At 48.4% G+C, this 25,602-nt stretch overlaps 1 protein-coding gene across 2 annotated transcripts in view; it reads left to right on the plus strand.

The window, feature by feature from the left end:
• MKLN1 (muskelin 1) overlaps nt 1-25,602 on the plus strand; it is a 110,090-nt gene that overhangs the window by 80,361 nt on the left and 4,127 nt on the right. For both annotated transcript variants that reach the window (XM_058189999.1, XM_058190000.1), the window contains 7 exons: nt 776-997; nt 2,322-2,451; nt 15,372-15,519; nt 17,366-17,480; nt 19,968-20,107; nt 21,121-21,223; nt 23,693-23,747. In XM_058189999.1, coding sequence (XP_058045982.1) covers nt 776-997; nt 2,322-2,451; nt 15,372-15,519; nt 17,366-17,480; nt 19,968-20,107; nt 21,121-21,223; nt 23,693-23,747 — 913 coding nt within the window. The remainder of the gene's footprint in view (nt 1-775; nt 998-2,321; nt 2,452-15,371; nt 15,520-17,365; nt 17,481-19,967; nt 20,108-21,120; nt 21,224-23,692; nt 23,748-25,602) is intronic.

Below are 25,602 nucleotides of genomic sequence, written 5' to 3' on the forward strand. Positions count from 1 at the left end.
AGAAACGGGAGGGTGGAATCAGTGGGAAAATTGTCTTTATTTGTGATATAATTAGGTTTTTTTTAAAAAATCACAGTGGGCAGGTTTTGCTTGGGTTTTTTAATGAAAAGAATTAACAGTTTCCCTCCAGAAAAAGAGTGAATGAGGATAGTAATTTGGTCTTCCACCAAGTTCCCTTTTTCTCTTCCTTGCTTTCTCAGAGATCTACCCAGATCATTTTTTATTTTTTTTTGGGCTAAGTGAGATTTAAATCAGATTGACATCCCTGGGAGAAAATAAGGTGGAGAAGTAAAAAATAGAGTTGGTTGAAGAGAGGAAACTGTAAAAAGGCTTTCGAACAGAGTGAAAAAAATTCAGAGAATATAAAAAAATGTGCAGAGAGAAGTTAGTGTGTGTACACTAATATAGGTAGAAAAAGAGATGGGAAAGAAGAGTAAAAAAATAAATAAAATGTTTATAACCGTGTTTCTCAACCTTGGCAACTGTAAGATGTGTGGGCTTCAATTCCCAGTATTCCTCAGCCAATCATTAGACCATGGAACATTTAAAGCAGGGGTGCCCAACCTGGGCAACTTTAAGACCTGTGGACTTCAACTCCCAGAATTCCCCATGCTGACTGGGGAATTCTGGGAGTTGAAATGGACAAGTCTTAAAAGTTGCCAAAGTTGGTCACTGCTTATTTAAAGCGTAATATATATACTCTCTTAAAAAACAGTCTTGTTTTTCATGATATCAAGCCATATTTTTTAATAAAAATGCCTTCCATTTGTGGCAGATGTGCATGGATTCAGAAAAGCACATGATCTACACCTTCGGGGGAAGGATTTTGACATGCAACGGCAGCGTCGACGACAGCCGGGCCAGTGAACCACAATTCAGCGGCCTCTTTGCTTTTGACTGTCACTGCCGGATATGGAAACTCTTGCGAGAAGATTCGTGTAACGCTGGCCCCGAAGACGTCCAATCCAGAATAGGACACTGCATGTTATTCCATTCAGTAAGGACCAGCCAGCCCTCTGTGGGACTGCTTAACTTTACATTATCTTGGCCTGTGTGTTAATTTATGAAAATTTTAGACAGGGAGTTGTTGGAACCTGGGAAGCGGAGTTAAGAGGGGGATCAGCCCAGTTCCAGGCTGTTGTGTCTTGCCCGCTCTCACAGCAGCCGGGGCCTTCTTATCTGCTCCCGAACACGGAGGAATGTATGCCTCCTGGCCCCAGCCCTGGCTTCATGCCCAAGCAGGCTGCAGAGGAGGGAGCACCCCCCGGCCCCAGCCCTGGCTCCATGCCCAGGCAAACGGAGCAGCTAGACCCCTCCCCCTCCTCCACAGCATGTGAGCCTGAGGAAAGTTTACTTCCAACAACAGCTGATTGGAGTGACCCTCGCATCAGAAGATTGGATAGGCGGAGGCAACAGAAGGAAGGGAGGGGCAGGCCTTAATGAGTGCTGAGTCATGGAGCCACACCCCATGGCGTATATAAAGGATCTGCTTTCTGGCAGTCTCTGAGTCAGGCAAAGTCGAACTTATCTTGCTGAAGTCACTTTCTGGTCTCCTGCCTGCTGTGAGGACTTTGCTAGGACTTTGGGCAGAGCTGCAGAGGCAAGCCTGATTCGGATTTCCCTGACCCGGCCGTCAGCGGAGGAGTGGGACACGACACAGGCCATGAGGCAGTCCCACTGGAACAAGGTCCTCCAGCTCTTCGCCACCAGCGGCGCTTCCCTCCAGCCTCCAGCCTTCACCCAAAGCCCCACACCAGGAGGCTGAAGCAGACCCCCAGTCGGAATTTCTGTCCCCCCTCTAACGCACACAAAAAGACCCCGAAGGGGGAGATTCTCTGCAGCAACACAAATGTTCATTGCACGTATCCATCCCAGGGGCTGTAGTTTGAGGACCCCTGATTTAAGGGCCTCTGGTGGCTCAGGCTGGTAAGACAGTCTGTTATAAACACAGCTGCTTGCAATTACTGCAAGTTCAAGCCCCATCAGGCCCAAGGTTGACTCAGCCTTCTATCCTTAATAAGGTAGGTAAAATGAGGACCCAGATTGTTGGGGGCAATAAGTTGACTTTGTATATAATACAAATAGAATGAAGACTATTGCTAACATAGTGTAAGCCGCCCTGAGTCTTTGGAGAAGGGCGGGATACAAATGCAAATAAAAAAAAATTAGTGCAACATAAAAAATGCAAATAATTTTTCTGCGGACCACCAAAATTTTCTCACAGACCACCAGTGGTCCACGGACCACCAGTTGGTGACCGCTGGTCTAGACCCCACCTAACAACCCGGCGTATCTTTTCTTTTTCCCTCCCTCCCTTTTAGAAAAACCGTTGCCTGTATATGTTTGGCGGACAAAGGTCGAAAACATACTTGAACGATTTTTTCAGTTACGACGTAGACTGCGACCACGTGGATATCATCTCGGATGGCACCAAAAAGGATTCAGGGATGGGTAAGACTGCACTTGGTTTGACCGGCTGGGTCAGGGAATTCTGGGAGCAACAAAGATGATGAAGGGACTGGAGGTTAAAACATATAAATATATAACATATAAAGAATTGATTGCTGGAATTGATTAGGTCTAGTTTAATGAAAAGAAAGACTAGAGGTAACATGATAGCAGTACAGGCAGTCCTTAACTTACAACAGTTCACTCAGTGACCATTCACGGCACTGAAAAATGTGAGTTATGACTGTTTTTCGCACTAACGACCGTTGCAGCATCCGCATGGTCACGCGATCAAAATTCTTTTGGCGATTGACTCACATTTATGACGATTGCAAGATCCCAGGGTCATATGATCATCTTTCGCGACCTTCAGACAAGCAAAGTCAATGGGAAAACCAGATTCATTTAACAACCGTGTTACGAACTTAACGTCTTAGTGTGGCAAGAAAAGTCGTAAAATGGAGCCAAACTCACTGAATAAATGTTTCGCTTAACAACATACATTCTGGGCTGAATTGCGGTTGTGAGTTGAGGACTACCTGCATTCCAGGATCTGAGGGGCTGCCCCAAAGAAGAGGGAGTCAAGCTATTCTCCAAAGCATTAGAAGGCAGGACAAGAAGCAATGGGTGGAAACCCATCAAGGAGAGAAACAACCTCGAATTAAGGAGACATTTCCTGACAGTTAGAACAATTAGTAAGTGGAACGACTTGCCTGCAGAAGTTGTGAATGCTCCAACACTGGAAATTTTTAAGAATATATTGGATAACCATTTGTCTGAAGTGCTGTAAGGTTTCCTGCCTGGGCAGGGGGTTGGACTAGAAGACCTCCAAGATCCCTTCCAACTCTATTATTCCGAATTCTGAGATAGTAAAGGGACGTGGTGGCTCAGGGGTTAGGACGTTGAGCTTGTCAATCGAAAGGTCGGCAGCTCAGCGGTTCGAATCCCTAGTGCTGCCGTGTAATGGGGTGAGCTCCCATTACTTACCCCAGCTTCTGCCAACCTAGCAGTTTCGAAAGCACGTAAAAAATGCAAGTAGAAAAATAGGGACCACCTTTGTTGGGAAGGTAACAGCGTTCCGTGCGCCTTTGGTGTTGAGTCATGCCGGCCACATGACCACGGAGACGTCTTCGGACAACGCTGGCTCTTCGGCTTTGAAACAGAGATGAGCACCGCCCCCTAGAGTCGGCAACGACTAGCACATATGTGCGAGGGGAACCTTTACCTTTAAAGAGGCCATACTTTCCCAGTCCTGGTGTATAGCAATCTTTTGAAATAGGACAGAATTGAAAAAAAAAAAGGCTTGTTTTGATCAAGGGAATCTTCCCTCTCAGGTCCATTAAAAAGAAATATTGTAGCAGCTTTGTTTGTGTTATTCCAGCGGTTCCAGCTGTGCTTTGGAACCGGCTGTCTTGTTTTGGAAAGCGAAGCCTCTCAAATCCACACGATAAATTTTGACGGAGCAGAAACATCTGCTACCTAAAATTGAGAAGAGCCATTGGAATGTTGTTGTTGTTGTTTTTTTTTTTTTTGAAACTTTGGCAAAATTCCTGGTTTCTCTTACGTAGTTTAAATAAAATCAGAGATTTATTCTCTGTATGCATGTAGACCTGGCTACCTATAGACCCGAGCATTTTCTCCTATAAAATGAAATCATCGCATTTTTTTAAAATGCACGTACGGATGATTCCACAATTGAGCCCAAAATTCCTGTTGCTAAGCGAGACAGTTGCTAAGTCAGCTTCGCCCCCCCCCCTGGACGACTTTTCTTGCCACGGTTGTTAAGCAAATCGCTGCAGAGGTTATGCTCGCGACCCGCTTGTTAAGTGAATCCGGCTGCCCCATGGATTTTTGCTTGTCCGACGTTCGCAAAAGGCGGTCACTGCGACCGTCGTAAATCTGAGTCGGTCACCAAGCCTCCGAACTTTAATCACGGGACCGTGGGGAAAGATGCAACTGTCGTAAGTGTGAAAAACGGCCATAACTTTGGTTTTAAGTTGAGGACTGGCTCAAGCTTTATTGAAGCCTTTTGCAGTGGCCCATCCTCCAGAATTTTTGCACCATTACAAATCCATCTTCGGTGGCCAGAAGTCAAGGAGGATGAGAATTCTGGCCTTAAGTCATCCGAAGGCTCCTATTTTGGGGGGAACTTGGTTTTCTGAATGAAGAGGCTGCAGCGACGTAAACTTCAGTCTGCAAGGAGAGAGCCAATACTGGTTTGCTTCCATAGTGGCCACCTGCGATGAGTTCATTTCTCGAAGAAAACAGATCCATCCTTGTGACCAAACAACCCAGCCAGGATCCTCTGGCCAAACATATTAGCTGCTGCCTTGGATTTGGACAAAGACATAATTAGCCACCTTAAATAAAAAAAAAAGGAAAAGAAAGAAAGAAAAAGAAGAAGGGGGAAAAAAAAGCTGTTAGGCTTTTGAATAGCGTCTTTTGTAGGCAAATGACTCATGTAGAAATCATGAATGAATAGAAATTCTCGTTGACCGTCCTTGTGTGTCTGTGCAAGTAAATAAACGGCTCTGGACATTTATTTCCCTTGTTTGCGCAGGGAGATGTTAGAGCGAGTTTTTTTTTTTCTTATAACCAGGAAGAACAAAAACTCAATTCTATTTGAAAGCCCCAAGCCCCCCTGGAAGGCTTCAGTTGCAGTACCCCCATTTTTGTCGGGAGGTTTGACAGAAGACAGGCAGGACTTCTCAATCCCACACATTTGATGAAGGAACACCTTCAGAGTTAGAATAGAATAGAATAGAATTTTTTATTGGCCAAGTGTGATTGGACACACAAGGAATTTGTCTTGGTGCATATGCTCTCAGTGTACATAAAAGAAAAGATACGTTCATCAAGGTACAACATTTACAACACAATTGATGGTCAATATATCAATATAAATCATAAGGATTGCCAGTAACAAGTTATAGTCATACAGTCATAAATGGAAAGAGATTGGTGATGGGAACTATGAGACGATTAATAGTAGTGCAGATTCAGTAAATAGTCTGACAGTGTTGATGGAATTATTTGTTTAGCAGAGTGATGGCCTTTGGGAAATGACCCTTTTGGGTCCAGAAAAAGAGAGGAGATGGATTGGTGAAAGAGCAGGAGGAGACAGCCTTCCCCAAATTTGGCACCGTCCAGAATTCATTCATTTCCCAGTTGCCCCAACCAGTTGGAGATTCTGGGAGATGGGAAGGGAGGGAGGGAGGGGAGGAAGGAAGGAAGGAAAAGAGAGGGAGGGAGAGAGGGAAGGGAAGGAAGGAAAAGGGGGAGGGAGGGAGGAAAGGAAGGAAAAAGGGAGGTAGGGAGAAAGGAAGGAAAGAAAGAAAGAAAAAGAAGAAGGGGAAAAAAATGCTGTTAGGCTTTTGAATAGCGTCTTTTGTAGGCAAGTGACTCATGTAGAAATCATGAATGAATAGAAATTCTCGTTGACCGTCCTTGTGTGTCTGTGCAAGTAAATAAACGGCTCTGGACATTTATTTCCCTTGTTTGCGCAGGGAGATGTTAGAGCGAGTTTTTTTTTTTCTTATAACCAGGAAGAACAAAAACTCAATTCTATTTGAAAGCCCCAAGCCCCCCCTGGAAGGCTTCAGTTGTAGTACCCCCATTTTTGTCGGGAGGTTTGACAGAAGACAGGCAGGACTTCTCAATCCCACACATTTGATGAAGGAACACCTTCAGAGTTAGAATAGAATAGAATAGAATTTTTTATTGGCCAAGTGTGATTGGACACACAAGGAATTTGTCTTGGTGCATCTGCTCTCAGTGTACATAAAAGAAAAGATACGTTCATCAAGGTACAACATTTACAACACAATTGATGGTCAATATATCAATATAAATCATAAGGATTGCCAGCAGCAAAGTTACAGTCATACAGTCATAAGCGGAAAGAGATGGGTGATGGGAACTATGAAACGATTAATAGTAGTGCAGATTCAGTAAATAGTCTGACAGTGTTGATGGAATTATTTGTTTAGCAGAGTGATGGCCTTCAGGAAATGACCCTTTTGGGTCCAGAAAAAGAGAGGAGATGGATTGGTGAAAGAACAGGAGGAGACAGCGTTCCCCAAATTTGGCACCATCCAGAATTCATTCATTTCCCAGTTGCCCCAACCAGTTGGAGATTCTGGGAGATGGGAAGGGAGGGAGGGAGGGGGAGGAAGGAAGGAAGGAAAAGAGAGGGAGGTAGAGAGGGAAGGGAAGGAAAGGAAAGAAAAGGGGGAGGGAGTGAGGGAAGGAAGGAAGGAAAAAGGGAGGTAGGGAGAAAGGGAAGGAAAGAAAAGAAGGAGGAAGGGAAGGAAGGAAGGAAGGAAAAGGGAAGGAGGGAGGGAGAAAGGGAAGGAAAGCAAAGAGGGAGGGAGGGAAGGAAGGAAGGAAGGAAGGAGGGAGGAAGGAAGGAAGGAGGAGGAGAAAGGAAGGAAAAGGAGGAGGAGGAAGGAAGGAAGGAAGGAAGGAAGGAAGGAGGGAGCAGGGAAGAAAAAGGAAGGAAAAGGTGTGAGGAAGGAGAGAAGAAGGAAGGAGGGAAGAAAAAGGGTGTGAGGAAGGGAGAGAAGGAAGGGTGTGAGGAAGGAAGGAAGATAAGAAAATGAAGGAAGGGAAAAGGGGAAAAGAAAAAGGGAGGGAGAGAGGGAAGGGAAGAAAAGAAGGAAAAGAGGGTTTAAAGGAGGGAAGGAAAGAAAAGGGGGGCATGAGGAAGAAAGGAAGGAAGGGGAAAGGAACGAAAAAAGGGAGAGGGAAGTGAAGGAAGAGAAGAAAAGGAAGGAAGGGGAAAGAGAAAAAAGAAAAGGGAGAGAGAAGGAAGGAAGGAAGGAAAATTCTACCTCCTGTTGTCACACAAAATGTCCGTGGTCAGAGGTAGAGGAGACTTTTGAATGAAATGCTCTTTTGTCGAAGGATTTCAGAGCTTTGGGCCTCAGGTGAACCCCCGGAGTTTGCTGGCTAAACCTGCCTCCCCCACCGGTTGCCCAAAGGCAAAACATTTAAGATATTTAAAGTTTTCTTTTTTTTTCTTTTTCTTTTTGCCTCTGCCTTTTCTCTACTGGCAGCAAGAACGTGGGTGGGAAGGTACCTAGCAATTTTTATGAGGGAGTTCGTAAAAATAGCAGGCCTCTGACAGCATCTTTGTCTAACAGCAGCTGTGGACTCAATTTGTTGGGAAATTAGGTGCTGTTCTCCCCCTCTCTGCCTCTTCCTTCTCCCTCCCCCTCCCTCTCTTTCTCCTTTTCCCTCCTTCTCTTTCCCTTCGCCCTCCCTCTCTTTCTCCCCTCTCTCCCCTCTCTACCTCTCTTCCTTCGCCTCCCCTCACCCTCCCTCTCTCTCCCTCTCACTGTTCCGCTCCCTCTCCTCCCTCCTCCCTCTCCCCTGTCTCTTACTTTCTCCCTCTCCCCTCTGCCTCCTCCTCCTCCTCCCTCTCCGTCTTCCCCACTCTCCCCTGTCCTCCCCTTTCCCCTCTATTCCTTCTCCTACTTTCACCCTCCCTCTCTCCCTCTCCCCTGTCCTCCTCCTCTCTTTCTCCTCTCCACCCTTCCTCTCCTCTCTCTTCCTCCCTCTTTCTCTCCTCTCTGCCTTTCCTCCTCCCTCCTCTTTCTCCCTCTCCCTCTCCCCTGTCCTCCTCCTCTCTCTCTCCCCTTCTCCCTCTCCCCTGCCTGTCTTCCTTCTCCTCCCTCTCCCTCTCCTCTCCATCTCACTATTCCCTCCCTCTCTTTCTCTTCCTCCCTCTCCCTCCCTCTTTCTCTCCCTCTGCCTCTCCTCCTCCCTCCCCATCTCTGTCTTCCCCTCTCTCCCCTGTCCTCCTCCTCTACCTCTCCCCTCTTCCCTCCTCTCTGCCTCTATTCCTTCTCCCTCACCCTCCTCTCTCTCCATCTCTGTTCCCTCCCTCTCCTCCATCTCTCTCTCCCTCCTCTCCCTCCCTTCCCCTCCTCCCTCCCTCCCTCCCTCTTTCTCTCCTCTCTGCCTTTCCTCCTCCCTCCCTCTACCTCTCCCCTCTTCCCCTCTCTCCCTCTGCCTTCCTTCTCCCACCTCACCCTCCTCTCTCTCCATCTCACTGTTCCTCTCTCTCTCCTCTCTCTCTCCCTCCCTTCCCCTCCCTCTCTTTCTCCTTCTCCTCCGTCCCTCTCCGCTCTCTTTCTCCTCTCTCTCTTCCCTTCCTCTCCATCTCCTCCCTCCTCTCCCCTCTTTCTCCCCTCCTCTCCCCTGTCCTCCCTCCTCTCTCCCTCTCCCCTGCCTGTCTTCCTTCTCCCTCCCTCTCCTCCTTCCCCTCCTCTCCTCCTCCCTCCCTCTCCCCTCTCCTCCTTCCCTCCCTCTCCCTCCCTCCCCCTCCTTCCCTCCCTCCCTCCCTCCCTCCCTGTCTCTCATCTCCCACTTCTCCCTCCCTTTTCCTGGCAACACTTTTCTGTTTTATATGTAAACATTGGACTCTGGTGTTTTCCTGTTTTCAGCTGCTTTGGCAGAGTACGTAGTGATGCAAAATCGCTTTGGTTTGAAGGCCAATTTTGCCTGATTATGTCATGCCGTTTAAAAAGGGTGTTGTCCATATTCAGCATCCATTTCTGACACCATGGCCCCTCGGGGGGGGGTGGGGGGGGAAGCAGAATATAATCTTCTGCCTCTGCCAAGACATTTATTCCCCTGAAGAAAATAATAAAAAAGAGACTTATGATACTGGTTTTGGATTGTAGCTTCCGCTGTCCTTCACATCCGGCATTGCTAGCTAGGGCTGGCGAGTGTTTTGTCTAAAGCATCTTGCCAAATATTTCTTAAAAAAAAAAAAACTCCATTAAAAAAAATCCTATATACACGTTTTTACAAGACTGTGACTAAAAACGATGGTCAGCCGTTTTGCTTGGAGCTCCATTCTGCAGAAAATGCTTTACTTTAGGGTTGTTTTTTTTTAAATCTCGCCTTTATTATTTTTTATAAATCATTTGTTGAAGATAACCTAATTCTCCGTCCTTCCTCCTCCTATTTTCACAACAACCCTGTGAGGTGAGTTGGGCTGAGAGAGGGAGAGACGAGCTCAAAGTCCCCCAGCAGGCAGGCTAAAGTGGGACTAGAACTCGTTTCCTGCTGATTGGCCCAAAATTGACTTTTGATGGTTAAGGCGGGACTAGAACTCAATGTCTCCTGCTGATTGGCCCAGAATCGACTTTTGATGGTTAAGGTGGGACTAGAACTCATTGTTTCCTGTTGATTGGCCCAAAATCGACTTTAGATGGTTAAGGCGGGACTAGAATTCAGTGTTTCCTGCTGATTGGCCCAAAATCGGCTTTTGATGGTTAAGGCGGGACTAGAACTCAGTGTCTCCTGCTGATTGGCCCAAAAATCGACTTTGATGGCTAAGGCGGAACTAGAATTCAGTGGCTTCTAGCAATTGTCTCAAAAATCACCCAGCTGGTTTTGAAGGCTAAGGCGGGACTATAACTCCTCGTCTCCTGGTGATTGGTCCAACTCGCTGTGACAGGTTTGTTTTGGCCACTTCCCCTGAAGTCTGTGTTTGTCTTGTTGGGTTGCAGAACCGAACCAGACAGTTATAGAGATGCAGATGACAGACTCAATCATTCCTCTGTAGAACTGGATCAGCAGCTCCTTGGGCAGTTTGAGCTTCCTGAGTTGGCGCAGAAAGAACATTCTCTGTTGTGCTTTTTTGATGACGTTTTTGATGTCCGTTTTAGATCTTGGGATATGGTAGAACCTAGAAATTTGAATAATAACAACAATACTGGTTTCGATTCTATTTGCTGTTCGGTTATCTCATCAAACCACTTTTCTTATTCTAATCCAATTATCTTTTTGCTGTTGCACACGTCCAGCACATATGGTAATATGTTCCCTGATGTCCGCATTTCCAGCAATATGGTGATGCGTTTGGGAACATTTTGGCCAATCTCGCTGGTGGAAGCTTGGCCCCCTCCTCTATGTGGCAGCCCCTCAAATATTGGAAGGCTGCTATCCTGTCTCCCCTGGTCCTTCTCTTCATTAAACTAGACACACCCAGTTCCTGCAATCAAAATAGCTTGACCCCCTTCCTCCTCTCTGTGGCAGCCCCTCAAATATTGGAAGGCTGCTATCCTGTCTCCCCTGGTCCTTCTCTTCACTAGATCAGCCAGGCCCAGTTCCTGCAACCGTTCATCGTATGTTTTAGCCTCCAGTCCCCTAATCCTCTTGGTTGCACTTTTTCTAGAGTCTCAACATCTTTTTTATAGTGTGGTGACCAAAACTGGATGCAGTACTCTAGGTGCGGTCTTACTAAGGCTTTATAGAGTGGTATTAGTATCTCACTTGATCTTGATTGAATCTATTAATGCAATTTAGGATTGCATTGGCTTTTTTTGGCTGCCGCCGCACGCTGTTGTCTCATTCTCATGGGGGGAGTGAAGATGGTTACAAACTCGGTGCCACCACGTTGAGAGATTGGGGTAATCTGGTTTTCTGTTTCAAGATCCCATCGGGTAGGATTCTCAGCTGTCTTGTCTGTCCGTCTGTCTGTCTCTGTCCTTCTAGCAAGGTGTTGTGGCAATTTGAAAATGCCAATTATAAAGCAGAATATTTTGCAAGCTCAGGGTTGAACGGAGGGCTCCCCTCTCACCGCAGCTGTCAGAAGTACACGCCAGTTGCCAAGCCTCTGGAGTTTGATCACGTGACCTCAGGGTCGTGCATGTGAAAAGGGGTCACGCCGGATTGCTTTGTAACTCCCGATGGTCACTAAAGGAATGATTGTAAGTCCAGGGCTACCTGTAGTCTTCCCCTCTGCCCTTCTTATATAAAATAATACCATGGTGTTTGTGTCTCTGTGTGTGTGTCTCTCTCTGTCTCTTTTACACCCCTTGTGTTCAAGAGGCAGCAAATCTAAACGAAACGCCAGGCAGAACATTTGTGTTTTTCTTTTTCCTCCCCGAACATCTGAGTCACACGGCGGCTTTTTCCCTGGCTCATGCTGCCTCCGGTGTTTGTGCTGTCGAGAACTGCTTAGTCACACCGTGGTGTGAATCGTCCCTCCCCCCTCCTCTCCCCCCACCCTTTAGAGTTTGGATCAACCTTGGAGGGGGGGAAAAACACCCCTCGATTAGCAAGATCGAGATGGCGCTAGGCTGCCCTCAGCATATGAATTTGGAAGGGTTGTCCAGGGTGTGTATGTGTGTGAGAGGAGGAAGGAGCAGGAGGAGGAGAGAGAGAGAGAGAAGGAAGAGAATGAGGAGGAGGAGAGATAGGGGGAGAGAGAAGGAAGAGGAGAAAGAAGAAGAAGAAAGAGAGAGAGATGGAGGAGAGGGAGAGGGAGAGAGAAGGAAGAGAATGAGGAGGAGGAGAGATGGGAGAGAGAAGGAAGTGGAGAAAGAAAGAAGAAGAAAAAGATGGAGAGGAGTGGGGAGAGAGAGAAGGAAGAGGAGAAGAAGATGGAGGAGAGAGGAGGAGAGGGGAGAGATGTGGGAGAGAGAGACAAGGAAGAGGACAAAGAAGAAGAAGAAAGATGGAGGAGAGGGAGAGAGAAGAAGAAGAAAGAAGGAAAGAAAGAAAGAAAGAGAAAGAAGGGGAGAGAGAGGGAAAGAGGAGGAGGAGGAAGAGAGATAGGGGAGAGAGAGAAGGAAGGTGAGAGAAGAAGAAGAGATGGAGGAGAGGGAGAGAGGAGGAGGAGGAGGAGGAGAGATGGGAGAGGGGGAGAGAGAGAAGGAAGAGGAGAAAGAAGAAAGAGAGAGGAGAGGGAGAGAGAGGAGAGGGGGAGAGAGGGAGGAGGAGAAAGAAGAAGAAAGGGAGGAGAAGGAGAGAGAGAGAGAAGGAAGAGTAGGAGGGAGGAGGAGAAAGAAGAAGAAGAAAGAAAAAGAAAGAAAGAGAGAAGGAGAGAGAGAGAAATTAAGGCTGGGGGAGCCGGCACAGGAATGGGTACCGGAGAAATTTGCACCCTCCCGCCTCTGAACCCCCAAACAACTTGACCCAATACGAGGCAGGGGTTGCTGTTCCTCTCGTCTCCCCAACCTCCACCCCCACTCACCCCCATCCTAAACTGTAAAATGATCCAGGAGGCCGAAGAAAAACAGAGACGCCCATCGGAGCCAGATCACATGCGGGTTACACATGCCAGCCCGAAAGGCCGGTTGCTGTGGGAAACGGGAGCAGGACCTGCCCTGGAAACACCAGACCAGCCAATTATTTGATTAAGCTTTGATGGGGATTAATGTGAGGTCTTCGGCCTTCCTCTCGGGCTGCTTGTGGAGAAACAGGCTGGGGGGTTTGGGTCGGCACATCCTTCGATGGCCACCTGAGTGGTCCTCGCAAATTCTCGTGGCGGCTTTCAATTCCCACGGTGGGAGGGTCAGAATGAGCGGCTTCCCACATCTTAAACTCCTAGAATTGTCGGGCTGGAAGGAACTTGAGGGGTGGGGGGTCTTCTAGTCCAGGGTCTCAATCATTCAACTCCCGAAATAAGTCGAGGAATAACTGTATAGTCAATGAGGGAGGGTGAGAGAGGAATGAGAGAGAGAGAGAGATTCATTATTTGATTGATTATGGAGCTGAGGCCTATCTAGGTGAACATCTGGGTCCTCCAAATAAGAGAGGAGGAGAGACAGGAAAGAGAGAGAGAGAAGGAGGAGAGATGGAGAGAGAGAGAGAGAGGAAGAGAGAGAGGGAGGAGGAGAGAGGAGAGAGAGATGGGAGAGGGGAGAGGGAGAGAGAGAAGAGAGAAAGTGAAGGAGAGGGAGGAGAGACAGAGAGAGAGAAGGAGGAGAGGAGAGAAGAAGTGGGAGGGTAGAGGGAGGAGAGGGAAGAAGGAAGAAGGAGGAGGAGGAGAGATGGGAGAGAGAGAGAAGGAGAGAAGAAAGAAGAAAGAGGGAGGAGAGGGAGAGAGAGGAGGGGGGAGAGAGGAGGAGAAGGAGAGATGGGGGAGAGAGAGAAAAGGAAAGAAGAAGAAGATGGAGGAGAGAGAGGAGAGGGGAGAGGGGAGGAGAAGGAGGAGAGATGGGAGAGGGGAGAGAGAAGGAAGAGGAGAAAGAAGAAGAGAGAGGAGAGGGGGAGAGAGAGGAGGAGGAGAAAGAAGAAGAAAGAGGAGAAGGAGAGAGAGAGAAGGAAGAGTAGAAGAAGAAGAAAGAAAAAGAAAGAAAGAGAGAAGGAGAGAGAGAGAAATTAAGGCTGGGGGAGCCGGCACAGGAATGGGTACCGGAGAAATTTGCACCCTCCCGCCTCTGAACCCCCAAACAACTTGACCCGATACGAGGCAGGGGTTGCTGTTCCTCTCGTCTCCCCAACCTCCACCCCCACTCACCCCCATCCTAAACTGTAAAATGATCCAGGAGGCCGAAGAAAAACAGAGACGCCCATCGGAGCCAGATCACATGCGGGTTACACATGCCAGCCCGAAAGGCCGGTTGCTGTGGGAAACGGGAGCAGGACCTGCCCTGGAAACACCAGACCAGCCAATTATTTGATTAAGCTTTGATGGGGATTAATGTGAGGTCTTCGGCCTTCCTCTCGCGGGCTGCTTGTGGAGAAACAGGCTGGGGGGGGGTTTGCGGGTCGGCACATCCCTTCGATGGCCACCTGAGTGGTCCTCGCAAATTCTCGCGGCGGCTTTCAATTCCCACGGTGGGAGGGTCAGAATGAGCGGCTTCCCCGCATCTTAGACTCCTAGAATTGTCGGGCTGGAAGGGACCTTGCGGGGTGGGGGGGGTATCTTCTAGTCCAGGGGTCTCCAATCACTCAACTCCCCGAAATAAGTCGAGGAATAACTGTATAGTCAATGAGGGAGGGTGAGAGAGGGAATGAGAGAGAGAGGGAGAGATTCATTATTTGATTGATTATGGAGCTGAGGCCTATCTAGGTGAACATCTGGGTCCTCCAAATAAGAGAGGGAGGGAGAGACAGGAAAAGAGAGAGAGAGAAAGGGAGGGAGAGATGGAGAGAGAGAGACAGGAAGAGAGAAAGGGTAGGGAGGGAGAGAGGGAGAGGAAGTGGGGAAGGGTAGAGGGAGGGAGAGAGGGAAAAAAGAGAGAAAGTAAAGGAGAAAGGGAGAAAGAGACAGGAAGAGAGAACGGAGGAGAGAAGAAGTGGGAGGGTAGAGGGAGGAGAGGGGGGGAAAGAGAGAGGAGGGAGAGAGAGAGGAGAAGAAGGAGAGGAGAGAAATTGAGGGAAAATGAGAGAGGTGGAGAGGGAGAGACACACGGAGAGAGGAAGAGAGAAGGGTGGGTGAGGGAGAAGGGGAGAGAAAGAGGGAGGGAAAATGAGAGAGGTGGAGAGGGAGACAGACAGACACAGGGAGAGGGAGGGAGAGAGAAAGGGAGGGAGGGAGGGAGAGATTCATTGCTAGTTTGATTGATTATGGAGCTGTGGCCTCTCACGGTGAGCATCTGGTCCTCCAGGGAACAATGCTGTCAATCACTCATTCCCCTCTTCTCATGCCAGGGATAGGAGATCCAAGATAGGTTGAAATGGGGCCGGGTTCAGAAGGTACAAAAACTCCATGGCTCAAATTGGACACCTCTGACCGTTAGTGGCCTCTACGCAAAACAACACCCCCACCCGAACCTATTTGTGCCTATCCGACATTACTTTTTGATGCGAAACCTATTCCCCCTCCTGCTATTGCGCTGCCTACCTATGGATCCCTTTAGATCTACCCTGATTCTTCCTCCCTGGAGCCAGCTTGGCATCTCCTTGTCGTTTCATTTCATTTTAAGAGCGAGCGTATGGAATGGACAGGATTTAAAACCAGCATTAATGTCCCCCTTTTCCATCCAATTTGCTTTTAATGACCATGTGGGAGCTAACATCCATGAAGCTGCAAGAAGACCAGCTCGGCTCAGCACCTCCAGATCCTGGGATGGAGCCGCCATCTAGCGGTCTCTTTTATTGTGATGGAGCCGCCATCTAGCAATCCCTTTTTATTTTTTTCGGAGAAATGTAACTTGGCTCTCCTTCATCCGTAGTTCCAATGACCGGCTTCACCCAAAGAGCTACCATTGACCCGGAACTGAACGAGATCCATGTGCTGTCTGGACTGAGTAAAGACAAGGAAAAACGGGAAGAGAACGTTCGGAATTCCTTCTGGATTTACGACATTGTCCGTAACAGCTGGTAAGCAGGAGTTCCTCCCCAGAAGTCTCTTTTTGCCTTTTGCAGAGATCATCTTGATTAATAGGCAAGAGTGGTGCGGTGGCCTAGAGGTGGAGCGCTCGCCTCACAATCAGGAGGCTGTGAGTTCGATCCTAGGTAGAGGCAGGTATTTCTCTCTCTGGGCACAATGAGAATATATGTGCTGAATATAACTATCCGCATTGGCGACCAGGAAGGGCATCCGGCCAGTAAACACTCAGCTCCATTCAGTTGCCAGAGAAAGCCAGAATTTCTCGCAGCAGGCAGACAGCCTGCATTTCATAACTGCAAACGCCAATAAATGAACCAGTCAGAGCCAGAAGTAGTTTTGCAAGGCAGAACTTGAAACAAGAACATTTCGAACTCACAGTTTTTCATTTGCCGCTTGCTAAAGCACAAGGTAGTCCTTGACTTAAGACCACAATTGAGCCCAAAATTTATGTTGCACGGAGTGAAACAATTGTTAAAAGTGAGTTTTGCCCCATTTTACCTCCTTCCTTGCCACGATTGTTAAGTGAATCGTTGGCAGTTGTTAAGCGAGTAATGTTAAGTGAATCTGGCGTCCCCATTTGACTTCTGCTTGTCAGCGAAAGGTCGCAAAAGGTGATCCCGGGACCCCAGGACACTGCAACCGTCATAAGTATGAACCAGTTGCCAAGTTTATCTGAATTCTGATCACATGACTTCAGGTAAGCTGCAGTGGCCTTAAGTAACAGGGCCGTAATAGCTCAGGCTGTTAGAGCCTGTTATTAGAACACAGTAGCCTGCAATTACTGCAGGTTCAAGCCCGGCCCAAGGTTGACTCAGCCTTCCATCCTTTATAAGGTAGGTAAAATGAGGACCCAGATTGTTGGGGGGGCAATAAGTTGACTTTGTAAAAATATACAAATAGAATGAGACTATTGCCTTATACACTGTAATCCGCCCTGAGTCTTCGGAGAAGGGCGGGATATAAATGTAAACAAACAAAAAAAAAGTATGAAAACCACCGGTCACAAATCATTTCAGGGCTGTTGTATTCTCAGTTTCAACTTCCAACGACTGCCTGTGCACAGGTTTTGGTGCAAGATCTGAAGCCCTGCAGAGTCCTGACCCAATCCTGACCCTCGGGATTGAACGGGTAGCATCATCATCAATGGATTAACAATCAGACTATACCTGTGTTAGAACTTCAGCTAAGAGGAGATAAGTGAGATCTTATCTATTCTGACCCAGCATTGGCAGAACCAAGAAACAGACTCCTTGTCCCCCCCCCCAAAAAAAACCCCTCTTCATTTAGCTATGAATTCATGGCATTCGCACACAGAAAAGTCCAGGTAATAATCCTTCCAAGGATTAATTGCAATAACAGACCTTATCAGTCCTTGGATAATTGCCTGGCCCGGAACTTCCAGCCACAAAGCTGTAAATCAAAGCTCTCTCAAGCAGGCTCAGACACTATCACAATGAATAAATCCAGAAGGTTGTTTCTCACAAAGCCACTCACCTTTAGCTCCTATTTATTCCCTGGTCAGGGAGGGGCCATTCAGCGTCCACCTGTGCCTTTCTTTCTGAGTCGGCTCCTGGTACCCAATATCTGGAACAGGCCTCAGCTGTTCTTCCCCACTTATCTCCGACTCCGAAGGCAGTTGGAAAATGTCGGATGGCCCTGGCTCTCTCTCTGCATCCGACGCAGAGCATCCGTCAGAGCCTTCCCCAGTCTTCAGGACTGGCCCAAGTTCCTCCTCAACCTCCTCATCGTCCAAATCTGTTGCCAGCTCTGCTGGCAGCTGGCGGGCCACAACAGACTCACCAGATAACCTCTGGGTGCCGACATCCTGTATTTCAGGTCCTGCGTCTACAAGAACGATCAAGCAGCCAAAGAAAACTCGAACAAGAGCCTTCAGGAAGAAGAGCCCTGTCCCCGTTTTGCACACCAGCTTGTGTATGATGAATTGCACAAGGTAAGCTGCTTGAGAATATGCTAGGATGGTCGAGGTTATCATCTAAGACTTGGATAAAACACCCATGAGATGCACTCTAGGTCTCCCGATTGCCACGATAAGGTTACAGAAGTAGGATAGGACATCCTGGTCAACTCCAACCAGCGGTGGGTTTCCAATATTCCTACCACCTTCCGCGCATGCGCCCGGCCTTGAAAAGGTGGCTAAATAGGGCGCCATTATGCCAGGGCTGGTGGGCAGGCCCACCTGCAGTGTCCGCTACCAGATCGCTCGAACTGGTCCAAACCGCCTGAATTCCACTTCTTGACTCCAACCATGCCATAAAGATGTCTTCTCCTCCCTCTGGGTTGCAGGCATAGGCACCGTTATCTTCTGGAAGGAGGGCCAAAATCCCAAGTCTTCACTTCGAGAACCGCTTAATATCTGAAGCCGGGCTCTCCGAACTCGGAAACTTTTAAGACTCGTGGACTTCAACTCCCAGAATTCCCCAGCCAGCATGGGGAATTGAAGTCCACAGGGGAGTTGAACTGGGAGTTGAAGCCCACAAGTCTTAAAAGTTGCCAAGGTCGGAGAGCGCCCTGATCTAGAAGAAGGGAAGACCCAGAAGGCGAAAACGGTCCAACCTGAGATCTGCCAAGTGGGGCCATGAGTGCCCGCGACGGCATGGAGGTACACATACTGGCTGGCTATTCACACAATCCACCCGCGGGCTAATCACCTGGTGGCGATTAGCCGTGACCCACAGTTTGGGGACCCTTGTTTTAACTACTAGATCAGGGGTGTCAAACTCAAGGGACGGGGGCCAGATCTGGCCCGCGGGGTGCTTAGATCTGGCCCACGGGTCCACCCTGGAAACAGCAAAGGACCAGCTTCTGAGCTCTGTTTTTCCTGGCAGAGGGTTGCAGGAGGCCTTTGCAGCTGAAAACTGAGTTTGGGAGTGCCACAGGCAGCCCTCCTGATCTCCATTTTCACTGGCAGAGGGTTGCAGGAGGCCGTGGCATCCGAAAACGGAGCTCGGCAGCCCTCTTTTGCTGGCAGAGCTCTCGAGCCACCACAGGTGGCCCCGACATGAGCCTCTGCAGCTTTGCCAAATTCCTGTCAGAGTTCTCAGGGCAGGCAGGAATCCAAGGTGTGACTTCAGCAACTAGATGAGACTTTGCTTGACTCAAGGAATGCCAAAAAGCAGATCCTTTATATAGGCCATGGGGTGTGGCTCCATGACTCAGCACTTATCCAGGCTTGCCCCTCCCTTCCTTTTGCTGACGTCGCCTCTCCATTCTCCGGAAGCGGGGATCCGTCCATTGTGACTTTTCGTCCTCCTGATCTGCTGCTGGCAATTCTAGCTCGTGGCTGGCTTCGTGCTCACACACTGTAGGAGGGAGGTTTGTTTGCTCATTCTGTCCGGGCATGGTGCCAGGGCTGGGGGCTGGAGTCATGCCAGGCCGTTCCTCTTCATAATCAGACTCTGGCTCAGATAGCAGGAGATGGGAGGGGCCTGGCTGCGGAGAGGAGGGCGGGCGAGGCACAACACCTGCACTAGATCAAATGGTTTTTTCTTGTACTTACTTCAGTCCCCCTGCACAGAGATCGAGGTTTATATGTTGGGGGTATATTCCCACCCTTTCATCTGAGTTAAAGAGAGGCAGACCTGCGACTTTTGTCTCCTCCTCTGCCTTTTCAGAGCGTGCAAAACCTCGGCGCCATAAACAGCTGTGCGCGCAGCAGCTGCATCGGCAGCGGCCCCAAGCATTTGGCCATAAGTCCAGTCGTGCTTCTTGGAAAAACATATCCAGATGTTCTGACCTAGGCTTCACAAAAGCACGAAGCAGACTCCTTGTCCCGACAAAACCCCTTTTTATTAAGCAAATGTGAATTCCTCTCATTCACATCCAGCAAAGTCTCGGCAAACAGTCTTTCAAAGGTGAATTTATAACCACAGACCTTATCAGGCTTGGAGAGCTTCCAAACTCAGGCCGATATCTTCCAAACGCAATGCTGTACAAGAAAAGACTTGGCAAGGAGTCTCTGAGAGTCACGAACAGATCTTCACACTAATGAAATGAACTTATTGTCTCCTGCAAACTCCACTCCCCTTTCGCTCCTCTTTATTCCGTATGGGAGGGGCCGTTCACCATCCACCTGTGCCTTTACTCCCGAGTCGGCCCTTGTTCCTTAACTCTTCCCTTCTCCTGGCAGCTCTTCATATGCACACACTGGGAACAGGATCCAGCTGTTCTTCTGCCCCACTTATCTCCGACTCCGAAGGTAGCTAATAACTGTTGGACGGCCCTGGCCCCCTCTCTGCCTCTGACGCAGAGCCCTCATCAGAGCCTTCCCCAGACTCCAGGACTGGCCCATGTTCCTTCCCACCCTCCTCATATCCGAGTCTGCCACCAGCTCTGCTGGTCTCTGGCGGGCCACAACACCAAGGCTTCTCTGATCGCTGTTTTATTTATGACCAGATCTCTCCCTGCTTCTCCCTTCAAGGTCCATTATTTATTTGGAGGCAATCCAGGCAAGCCCTGTTCTCCAAAGATGAGGCTGGATGACTTCTGGTCCTTGAAACTCTGCCGACCGTCCAAGGAATACTTGCTTCGGCATTGCAAGTACTTGATAAGGAAACACAGGTACAGCCCTGCAAGGGAATTGGGGCGGGGGCAGGGGGGGGAACTTAGTGGAGGTGGGGTAATAAAGACTTAAAGGCAGCCATTAAAAGCCTTGGGCTGGGTTTTTTCCCCCCCCATTTGATTTATTTCAACAGAGCTCTTGGCTTTTTTCAGTTAAAATCAAAAGAAGTCAGGTATTGTCAAAGTGGTACCAGGGGAGGAGTCAAGTAGGCAATTAGTCTGGAATCGTTGAGTAGGCACAAAAGGACAGATTCCGACTCCCTTCGAATGCCATTGAACCAACGTGTCTGGCTGGGGAATTCTGGGAGCTGAAGTCCCCAGGCCAAGGTGGGACACCTTCTGATTTAGGAGGCCAACCAAATGCAATCTAAAGTCCGGTCTGTTTTTCACCCATTTAAAGATGAGGCTCTAGTCCACATGAGGTTCTGCCCAGCAGAAATGGTGTCAGGCATCTACTGTATTTTTTGGACTGTAAGACGCACTTTTTTGTCTCCCAAAAGGGGGTGAAAATTTTGTGTGCGTCTTATAGACCGAATATTGCCGAAGCCCCGCCCACCCACCCGCCATTTTTTTTGGCCTCCGCACAACCTGTTTTCGGGGCTTTTTCCAGCCCGTTTTTGAGTGTTTTTTTCTCGGCCCATTTTCAGGGCTTTTTGGGCCTGTTTTCAGGGCTTTATTCAGCCCATTTTCAAGGCTTTTTTCGGCCTGTATTTGAGGCTTTTTTTTGGCCCGTTTTCAGGGGTTTTTTTTTCCAGCCTGTTTTCGAGTCTTTTTTCGGCCCATTTTTTCTGGAAAATGGGCCAAAAAAAGGGGAGGTCAAAAACTTTTTTGTTGTTTTCCTCTTCTAAATTTAGGAGCGTCTTATAGTCAGGTCTGTCTTATAGTCCGAAAAATATGGTATATTTTTATATTTGATTGATGGCCTTTTTTAAATCGTCTGATGAGTCTTTTAAGTTCTCCCGAGCTGCCTCCATCATCCCGGAGCTACATCCTGACCTTGTGTGTCTCCACAGGTTTGAAGAGAAAGCCCAGACGGATCCTCTAAGTGCCCTGAAATACTTGCAGAACGACTTGTTTGTCACTGTGGATCACTCAGATCCTGAGGAAACCAAGGAGGTAAGCCGCGACGTCTCTGGTTCGTCCGTTCACGGGGAAACGGTTGTGCGAATCTGGTTGGAATTGGCGCTTCTAGAACACCTGGAATGCAAAGTGTAGGTGGTCAGTCCTGGGCAGATGTGTACGTGGGCATGCATATGTTTGTCATGCAAGTGCATGTGTGTACAGGGCAGATCAAGACAATTCAAAAACTGGTTGGATATTGTTAGGATTTCTGTCATTTTGGGGTGTGTGTGTTTTATTTTCATTCCTGTCCAGATTCTTTTGTCAATCTTAGCATCTTTACTCTTCCTTTTTACCTATCTTCCTTTCTCTCCCTTCCTTCCTTCCTTCCTTCCTTCCTTCCTTCCTTCCTTCCTTCCTTCCTTCCTTCCTTCCTTTCTTTCTTTCTTTCTTTCTTTCTCTCTCTCTCTCTCTCTTTTTCTTTCTCTCTCTCTCCTTCCTTCATTCCTCCTTCCTCTTTCTTCCTCCTCCCTCCCTCCCTCCCTCCCATCCATCTTTCTTTCTTTCTCTTCCTTCCTTTCTCTTTCTTTCTTTCTCTCTCTCTCTCTCTCCCTCCTTCCCCTCCTTCTTTCCTTCCTTCCTTCCTTCTTTCCTTCCTTCCCTTCCTCCCTCCCTACCATCTTTCCTTTCCTTCCTTCCTTCCTTTCCTTCCTTCCTTCCTCTCTTTCTTTCTCTCTCTCTCTCTCTCTCCCTTCCTTTCTTCCTTCCCTCTCTTTTTCCTTCCTTCCTTCCTCTCTTTCTTTCTCTCTCTCTCTCCCTTCCTTCCCTCTCTCTTTTCTTCCTTCCTTCCTTCCCACCCTCCCTCCCTCCTTCTTTTCTTTTTTCTCTCTCTCTCTCCCTCTCTCTCTCTCTCACATACCCCCACACCTTGTTTTTGTTATATGCAACCATCCCAGATTTCCGTAAGTTAGAAGGCATATCAATGTAACCCGCCACCAGCACAATAATAATGTTATTCTTCTAAGTCATCTGACAAGAGAGATAGGCGGCATATAAATTTAGTAAATAAATAACATAAACCCAGGAAGTCCTCAAGTTACAACCTTTCGTTCCGTGGCCGTTCAAAGTTAATGACGCCATGGAAAAAAGTTGACTGATGACGCGTTTTTCACAGTTGCAACCTTGGTAGCATCCCCACAGTCAGGTGAACAAATTTCAGACGCTTGGCAACCGGTTCATATTTATGAGGGTTGCAGCGTCCCGTGTGTGCGTGTGAGAGAGAGAGAGAGAGACGTGATCCCTTTTGCGACCTTCTGACAAGCAAAGTCAACGAGAAAGCCAGATTCACTTAACAACCCGGTTACTAACTTAGCCGCTGTAGTGATTCACTTAACAGCTTTGGCAAGGAAGGTCGTAAAATGGGACAACACTCACTTAACAACTATTCCGCTTAGCAGTAGAAATATCAAGTCTCAATTATGGCGCTAAGTCAAGGACCGCCTGTAATTTTTTCCCCTCCCAATTTACGCATGTGCCTGCCTGCCTGTCAACGCAACTTCACAACCTTATACAGTCTGAGTTTGACTCTTTGGGAAAATCCTGGTCTGAAGGCAACTGGACCAATTTTTCTTGTCAGTCTGAGAGGTTCCGCTGCTCATCCCAGCAGCTTCATCAGTCAGATGATGACATGAGTTAGGCAGAGTTGTCGGCACGGACCAACTCCTGCCACACCAAACTCAGAGGGGTTTTCCTCCCCAAAATTTCAAATCCTTTGTGGTGGCCTCCACAAGCCAAATCAGAGGAGGAGGAGGAGGAGGCGTGGGAATCGGGGTCAGCATCCAGGCAACCTGAGAGCTCCGAGGGGGAAGAGGGAATGGAGCTGTCAGAGAGAGAGAGAGAGACAGAGGCGGAGCCTGGGCTGTCCGTCAGCCCTCAGATGGAGAGTCAACAGCCCCCAGGTCTGGAGGTGGCTGATGAGGAAGAGGAGGAACAGCTGGATCCAGTGCCTGATGCGTGGATGTGCAGAAGGCAGAGGAGAGGAGAGCAGTGGAAATCTATGGGCTGGTCCTTGGGATGGAAGAGCCACCGCTGCTAGCGAAGCTCCACCCTAGCTCTGGGGATAAAAGGCAGGGGGCGGAGATGAATAGACAGGGCAGACAACTATTCATCTCCCTGTTAAGACGGACTTCTTAGACTGCGTTGAGAGAGAAACGTTTTGCCGGGGCTGCTGGCGCTCCTAATTAAAGGAATCATTGATTTAACTACAGAGGGTTTGTCTCATTTGGGGAGAGATGGATCAGAACGTCCTTCCATTCCCCTCCAGTCAGTCAGAACTGAAGAAGCTTCTTGGACAAGATGCAAAACTTTTTGCAAAGTGGGGGGGGGGGAGAAAACAACCTAAGAAAGTCCAGTTGCTTTTGGAAAAAGCCCCTTTGGAACAAACCATGACCCAGATGATTTGAGAGTCTCCGTAGGCTCGTCGACCTCTTACTTCTTGTTGTTGTTTTTCCCCACCCCCCTGTCTAGTTCCAGCTACTCGCTTCGGCGCTTTTCAAGTCGGGCTGTGATCTGAGCACGCTGGGTGAGTAGACTTCAGACTTGTCTGCATTGCAGCGGCTTCCGAACCTCGCTTTGGGTTGAGTGCCAGTAAAAAGTCCACGGGGCTCAGTGTGAAGGTGTCAGCCTCCACTCCAATCCTCACTTCCTTTTGTACAATTTATATTCAGTAGTTAGATTGCAATGGTTTTTATGTGTAATGTAAAAATAGCTCATGGATTTAAATTGTATTACTATCCTAATCAGGTTAAGAGAAGAGGGCCCTTTAAGAGTGTCGTCTGACATAAGAATAAAGGGAGGGGGGAGTAACGGTTTGAACCTGAGATGATTAACAGCCAGAGACCTGCAGAAGAAGATTATGGGGTGGGGCGAGAAGGAGCTGGCATTGGACCAGCCCTGCCTGACCTCTTGGGAGAGGAGGGACTAACGAGGGGATATGGAATGTTAGCCATATTTTGTCTCAGATCTAACTTTACCCGGCTGTAGTCCAGATGTATCTAGTAAAAGTACTTTTCTTTATTTCTAAATGAAGACAAGGTGTTTTCTTTCCTAAATATAATCGGAGACAGTCTGACAGAAGGTATGATCCATGCAGCCATGGGAAGGCTAGGTCAAAACAAATTAACAGACCATCCATCATCCCTGAGAGACAGCAGCCCTTGGCCAGCTGGGGTTTGGTGAAGTGGGGCGGGGAAGAGCGTGGTCTTTGCTTGAGATGACAAAGTACACTGTCACAAAGGAGACGAGTTCGGTCTGTTCTAGGCAGTCTCATTCCTTCTTCTGACCTTGGCTTCCCCAGCAGCACGAAGCCCGAGTCCTCCTCCCGATAAACCCCTTTTATTTAATTTACAATGAATTCCTCTCCAGCAGCGTCTTTCCTCTTCCCACAGTCTTTCAAGATAGTGTTGTGACGGAGGCCCAAGTCGTGATTACCAAACACAGTTCAGGCCTGAACAGACTTATTTTATTAAAACAGCTGAGAATTAATTCATTCTCAGCTTAGTCCAAAACAAATTCTTCATAAACAGTCCTTCGGCCTTATCGCCAACCTTTGTTGTCTTTGGCAACCTGCCAAAGGCTTTTCTTAGCAAAACACCCACAAAGTTCAAGAGACGCTGACAAGAAGCAATGGAATCAACGTTGCTTTTCCACAAAGAACCCAACGACTTGTTGCTGCTCTTTTAAGCCTTATGGGAGGGGCCAATCACCTTCTGGCCTTACTCCCGAGTCGTCCTTTTTGCTTCAGTTGCTTTTGCCTTCTGGCAGCTCTTATCATGCGTGCACTAGGAACAGGCTCCTCCTGTTCCTCTGCCTCTCTGCTATCTGCCTCTGGAGGCTCTGAAGTCCGTGCATCGCTCCCAGATGGCCCGGGCCCATCTCTGCCTCCGACGCAGAGCCCTCGTCCAGTCCTTCCCCTGATTCCAGGACTGGGCCATTGTCCTCCCCAGCCTCCTCACTGTCTGACTCCACTGCCAGGTCTGCAGGCTGCTGGCGGACCACAACAGATAGTTCACAATTAGCGATCTTTATCAGGCTTGAAGAGTGGCCAGACCCATATCTTTCAGAGGCTGCAATACTTGGCAGGAATGCAGGAATGAACTAATTGTCTCCTGCAAACTCCACTCCCCTTTTGCTCCTCTTTTATTCCCTGTCAGAGGGGCCATTCATCGTCCACCTGTGGCCTTACTCCCAAGTTGGCCCTTGTTCTTTAGCTGTTCCCTTCGTCTGGCAACTCTGCGCATGCGCACACTGGGAACAGGCTCCAGCTGTTCATCTGCCTCACTGATGTCTTGATTCCGAAGGCAGTTGATAGCTGGCATACAGCCCTGGCCCCCTCTCTGCCTTTGATGCAGAGTCCTCATCAGAGCCTTCCCCAGACT

The sequence above is a fragment of the Ahaetulla prasina genome, chromosome 7 (genome assembly GCF_028640845.1).
Source record: "Ahaetulla prasina isolate Xishuangbanna chromosome 7, ASM2864084v1, whole genome shotgun sequence".
Classification (NCBI taxonomy): domain Eukaryota; kingdom Metazoa; phylum Chordata; class Lepidosauria; order Squamata; family Colubridae; genus Ahaetulla; species Ahaetulla prasina.